At 33.4% G+C, this 6,665-nt stretch overlaps 1 protein-coding gene across 1 annotated transcript; it reads right to left on the bottom strand.

Annotated features, from left to right (window-relative positions):
* Positions 1 to 703: 703 nt before the first annotated feature.
* Positions 704 to 6,128, bottom strand: LOC126688773 (transcription factor HY5-like). Its single transcript, XM_050383593.1, has 4 exons — positions 5,924 to 6,128; positions 5,608 to 5,806; positions 1,040 to 1,196; positions 704 to 938 (listed from the first exon to the last, which is right to left on the bottom strand). The coding sequence occupies exons 1-4, from the start codon at positions 6,003 to 6,005 to the stop codon at positions 867 to 869; spliced, it is 510 nt and encodes a 169-aa protein (XP_050239550.1). The 5' UTR covers positions 6,006 to 6,128; the 3' UTR covers positions 704 to 866.
* Positions 6,129 to 6,665: the final 537 nt, after the last annotated feature.

The raw sequence follows: 6,665 nt of genomic DNA on the forward strand, positions 1-6,665 counted from the left end.
TTGCAAAAAAAAAAAAAAAAAATAAAAATTATTTTCACAAACCAAAACTTACTTTTGTTATTTTAATATAGCATTTTAAATGTCTCATACAGTAGTGTTTTTGATATTTAGTGTTCTAAATACTAAATATTTATCATTTAGAATAACTAATGCTAGTGCTCTAATATTGGATTGCTTGAGATTTTTTATTTTTTATTTTAAAATTTTGTTTTTGTTAAGTTTTTGAGTTGGGTTAGACTAATTAAAAGAGAGGAAGTCTAAGTTTTTGGAAGTTTTTGGAAGAGTAAGACACAATTCTAGAAATAAAAAATATATATAATCATTAAAAAAATTATTTTTTTCTCCTTTGGGCTAGGGGGGCCCAGTTTTTTTTTCCTTTTTTTTCTTTGGGCCGGGGGGGGGAGGGGGGGGGGGGGGGTGAGGGGCTTGGCCCCCCCTGTGGATCCGTCCCTGCACTACTCAGACCTCTTTCTATTTTTGTCATGCAATCATCTAATCAGCCCATAATCTAATCAATTGCTTCATCATTACCTATTTATTCAAAAAATTAAAAAAAAAAAAATTTATTCCTAATTGAACTTATTATTAGTTATTCATCCATAGAAATTATTTGAAATTTTTTCTCCTTTTCTAGTTGAAAAAATCTTATTTATCCCAGAAATAAAACATGCTTTATCTTAACCACCAAATAAATTTAGAGACATACTCCAACCCACTGGTCTTATTAATAAACTGTGTCTTGCGTTTATACATATATGGTTTAGGAAATATGATGATTTACATTTGTCTAAATTAAAGGGTCTATGAGAATCCTTAATAAAAATTTATTAACTTGAAAGGCCTAAAGAACAAACACCTTATGCTTCTCAGCTCTTGCTAAACTGATCCTGCTTCGGCTCAACACTTTCATCATTCTTAGGCCTTGTGTTCATAAGAACCTGTTGAAGAATGGATTTGAATTATATATGCAAACATGACACAGATTCTATACAAGTGTGTGTGTGTAAATAAAGCTCTCAGACAGGTACGAGATATTCACCTTCCTAAGCATGATATTTTCATTGACCAGAGTTGAGATCTTCTCTTCTAATTTCGAGTTCCTGTCCTGTAAGTCTTTGGCTCTTGATTCCAGGTCAGTGACATATACCTTCTTCCTTTCTCGGGCTTGTTGAGCAGACACCCTGTTCCTTAGCAACCTATAAAGAGGAGATTATGCTTTGGATCACTCACCATATTTTCAGCAAGGCCAATACACTTATCCGATCGTGTTGAATGATTATTGTATTTAAGAAACCATTTGCATTTCGACAAAGAATATGATGGCCTATTTACCATCTTCTTAGCACTTGTATTACATGGCCATTCAAAAGACTTCCATATACACTTTAATTACATGACTTATTAAATGATTTAAACAGCTCACATAACTATTAAATATATTATATAATTGTCTATTAAAAATTATCTTGTTAGCATATACATAGTGTTTTGACTCATTAAATCATTTACACAAGTCACGACATTAATATAGATCTATGATTCCATCGGCTAAGAAATGAGCTATTATAAGTCACATCCTAATTAGTGTTCTTACCAACCTTTTTTCTTGAGAATCAATATCATAACCATTAAAAGTGTCTCCTCCTATTTCCAAAATTTTAACCATAAAATTATAGAATTATAGAAAAGTGTTAAGTTGTAAATTCCTTGTTTTGTGTTGGTTTTATTCCGGGCCTATTTCCTTGTATTTTCATGCTTAATGTCTATGTATTTTGTGGGCTTTATTTGTAATTGGGTTGGGTTAGAAATTACAAGAAGAGCAGCTAGACATGCTGACTGGTGAGATGACTCGCCAAACCAAGTAACTCATGGGTGGTGCATGTGACTTACACGTGAGAAGTTTCAGAAAGCAATCACTAGGAAATTCGTGAGACAACTTGTCTCATGAGTGGCTTGGTACTAGAAAGAATTCTATTATTTTTGGATCACCTGTTGTACCTTTTTATACCGCATATATATAAACTCAATTCTCACTATTTTGACCTAGAGACACCCACTTGAGAGTTGAGAGAATTTTAATCAACTCTCCTACCTTTCACCATTGTGATACCTTTGAGAGGAGATTAACCCAATTACAAACATCACCATCCATTGAGTGTTGTGAGTGAATTGGTTGTTGGGAAACATTAGAGAAACGCATTTTCAGCCATTGAGGCTTGAAGGTGCAACTAGGTTTGGTTGCAGGATCTAGAAAATTAGTTGAAGACAAGACTCAAAGATGTCCGTTGGTAGCTAGAACTTTGAGGGCTCAAGTGCATTGGATAGCTTAGACTTAGAAGGTCTTTATGTATTCTTGTACTCTAACTTATTCACTGGTAGATCATTTCATACTTGGAGGAGCACGGAGAGGTTTTCATTCTAAGTACTCTGGTGTTCCTCTTCAAAAACACATTAGGTGTTATCTTGGGTTTGCTTATCTTTACATTCTACCATTTACATATTGCATTGTTTAATTATGTTTATTCATGTAATCGTTGAGTTCCATGCTTAGCTAATTTGGTTAATTGTGTAAATTCCGGTTTAATTGTTGTATGGGGTGGTGTTATAGGTTGGTAATAATGAGTCAATCCACCATCACCATGTGTCCAAGGCATAGCAGATAATAAGAAAAGAAAGATAGATATATATAAACGAGAAAGTATAACGAGAAAGTATGTAGCGATTAGTTATTGTCCACGCATCCAAGATAGTGGGTAAAAGTAATGACAAAATCAGTCAAGGACTATTACAGTTGCAGCAACAAATCCCAGCCATATGCTACAAGTTTTGGGCATATTATAGTAGAGGGCCAGCTTGTCAAAGCAGCATTATTGTGTGCAGTACAAGCACAAGCACTCCTGTCAAAGAAGCACCAAATGCAGGTTGTCCACTGCTATAAAAGAATGGAGGGCTCAAGGAAGAAAAGGAGAATAAATGACCAGTTCTCTCTCTCTCTCTCTACAGTGGAAGCCTCTTCTCACCTTCTCTTTCTCTCTTATCATTATTGTTTATCCTCTCTTTCTCCATTGTAACATAATACCCCATTGAAACTATTTTCTAAAAATAATGGAATATTCGAATGGCTTGTACCCGTGGTTTTCTCCCTCTCCAAATATAGAGGTTTTCCACGTTAAAAAAATCTATTTATATTTCTCTTGCACTTTCAATTTCTGCAACTTTTCTTTCTCATTATTAAGCACCAAGTTTAATTGGTGTGTAAATGCCGTGATAGAAATCTAGTGCCTTACCAAATCAAGACTACCATGTACAATTGTAATTAGCTTAAAACTGATTAAACGGGAATTAAAATTTGGAGTCTAAAACAGTACTTAATTATTTAGGCATTGCACTCTCAAAAAGCTTCTAATAAATGTGTTAGAAATATTGGGTCAAACTGAAAACAATTAGAGTATGCCCAGTAGTGGGCTCAATCCAATCTATTGCCAAAGAGTTTGTATCTCTTGACTTCGTATCCTTCAGTTGTCTGTATAGAGGAGGGTGAGGCTTATTTGTGCAACTTACAGGATTTTCACGTGTGGTGTTATAGAGAACAACACATTGAGAAACATCTCTCTCTCTTTCTCATCAATTTCATCAAAGTATTTAGGTTGTGGATGATGTGTGTTTTGTTCTTGTAACAAGCACACCGTTGAGACTCATAATAAAAATCTGGGGAGATTAATCTTGATTTTCTACAAAATGTCTAATGGTAGTTATGACATAGACTGAAAATGACATATTATTACTGATGTCCTTTAGGTTGTCTGATACTCATATACCGGACTACCTCAAATAGATTTTGATGAAATGTATTTCAAGTAGCTATATCCTAATCCTCTTGTAACTAATTAGTTAGTTAGTTAGAAGATCTCTTAAGCATTAGCCGATAGGATTTAAACGCTTGTCAACCATCTAAAAGCTGCTAATGCCAAACAACTAATGTAAGTAGTAGAATGTAAACCCTTTGTAAATCAGTTTTTGTATATAAATGAATTGTTAGACTTTGTGTGCTATTTGGAACTATGTGTTCTTGCAGAGGTACTTATCCACCTATCAATGTATTCTAAACAACTCGCCATTTTATTGTTTCTAAATCATACACAAACAGCCCATAACATTCCCTACATCAAATTTACATGTAGTAAAGTTATGGTTTTTATATAACATTTATGTTGGCTTTATTTCATGACAAAAAATGTTGTAATTGCATTAATTTATTTCCTTGTATTTTGTGGGATTTAATTGTAATGAGTTTAGTATTAAGTTGGTGAAGATTGCTGAAGAAGTTAATCTCGTGACTTGGCTTGTGACTGTAGCACCCGCAAAAGGTCATGTGAGGAGCACATGTGGAAGTTCAAGAGTCAGTGCATCTTGTGACTTGGCCAACCCGTGAGATGACCCGAGAGATAACCTAACAATTGGGATTTTAAGTATGATTTTTATACCCTTCACTCATACTACATATTTGGTCATCACCCACAAAATTGTAAGCAGGCTATTCAGAAGAAAACCCTAGAAAGGTTTCACAACACTCACCTTCTAGAGAGAGCTACTCATCATTAAATGAGAAATCATTGTAGTCTCTTTTCTTTTCCCTCTCCTATTGTCATACTTTGAGAAGAGATTTGTCCTTAAACATAACCCACACCCATTTAAAGTGTAAAGAGTGTTTTGAAGCTTGGGAAGCATTGAGTCTTTGCCAAAATAAGCCGATGAGAATTGGTAGTGCAATCGGGCAATATTGCAAGATCCAGAAAGCTAGTGAAGACAAGACTCTGAGAAGTCCGTTAATAGCTGAAACTTGGAGGGCTCAAGTACTTAGGATAGATTAGGCTTGGAAAGTTTTTTTGGTTATCCTTGTACTCTAACTTATTCACTAGTGGATCATTTCGGCTTGAAGGGTTGCCGAGTTCTTCAGTTTTCTTCTTTGATAACACATTACCATGTTATTTTGGGTTTGAGTATCTTTTCCCTACTGCCCTTTACATATTTGCCTTGCACTAATTGGTTCATTCATGCAATTGTTGAGTGCTTTGATTAAGTAATTTGCTAATCACATATATTCCGCATTAAGTGTGTTATGCTTAAAATTAATCAAGCCGCAATTAAAATTGTGGATCTAAACAAGTTCTAGTTGTTTTACTATCAAGCTTTCATATGTTAATCTCCTCCTAATTAGGCTTAGACATTTTTGTAGTTGATCTTCTGATCCAGTGATCCTTGTGGTATAAGAGTCTTAGATTACCTTGTTAACTTATTTTTATATTTATAATTTTTTAAAACTTCACTCTTTTTTTAACAATAATTGTATTTTTGCCATCGTTTAGCCAAAAAAAAAAAAAAAAAAAAAAAGCTAATCCAAATGAACCATAAAATTAATTCATTGCAATACTAAAAGCAATCGTAAGATTTTCCCTTTTTTTTTAAAGGTTAAATGCTATTAAAAAAAAAAACATGAACAATAAAAGCTAGCTATATAATTATAATCTGATAAATATATATATATATATATATTTATAAATGGGTTTATTCATCCATAAATTAAACAGAAAAAGAAGATTAAGATACCTCTTGAGACGTCTGTATTCTTTATCAACAGGGTTTCTTCCCCTGCGACGTTTACCAGATAACCCAGAAGTACTGTGGTGCTGAGTCTCTGCACTATTATTTTCCTTATTATTACCAAAAACATTAGAGATGTCAGAAGAATTCATAGTTGGTGGAGTTTCCACGTCTGGAACTGTGAACAAATCTTCATCACTCTCTTCTGAAAATCAAAATAAACCAATGCTAATAAAAATAAATATATATTATATAATAATTAATTAAGGACATGAATATAAACAAATATTATTGATGAAAAATATATATTATATGCACTAACCTACTTTGCTCTGCTTGTGTGGAAAGAGAGAATGGGGGAAAGGGTTGCTGTTATTGCTATCTGAAGCTCTTGGAAGAGACATCTTTAGCTCTCAATGATCTCAGTGATGGCCTGACTCAATCAGAAATGTATGTGTTCAGTAGTATTGAACTCTCTCTCTCTCTCTCGCCTTTGCTCTTGGACTTTTTGTCATCTTTGAAAGGCAAAGTTTTGGTTCATAAACGAACACGTTGATATATAGAAAGCCGCCACTTTTTTCCTTTCCATATTAATATGTGAATTAAATACTATTGATTCTACTTTTTTCTTTTTTCATTTTTCTTTTAAGGCTATAAACGAAGCAAGCGGTTCAAAAACCGCTCAAGTTTGACTCGATAAAAAATTCGTTTTTGTTTGTTTGTTTATAAACAAACCAAGTTTAAGATTTAGTTTTAGGCTTATTTAAGAAACGTGCCGAGCCTGAGTAAAAAATATTGTTCATAAATAAACTCGTGTACATCAAGGCTCGATATAAAAGTAACCAAATAAGTTGAGCCTAAACTTATTTATGAGTTTGGTAATAAAATTAATATGAGCTTGAAGTAAACTCACATTTTTCTAAAACTTTAATTAATTTTAAGTTGAGACCACTCATTCAAACCAAATAAGCTAGATAATAAACTTGATATAGGCTTGATAATATACTTATGTTGGATCTCAAGCTCAATATCTCAAAAACAAGATATTGAGCCCGAGTTTGGCT

Source organism: Quercus robur, chromosome 6 (assembly GCF_932294415.1).
Source record: "Quercus robur chromosome 6, dhQueRobu3.1, whole genome shotgun sequence".
NCBI classification, from domain to species: domain Eukaryota; kingdom Viridiplantae; phylum Streptophyta; class Magnoliopsida; order Fagales; family Fagaceae; genus Quercus; species Quercus robur.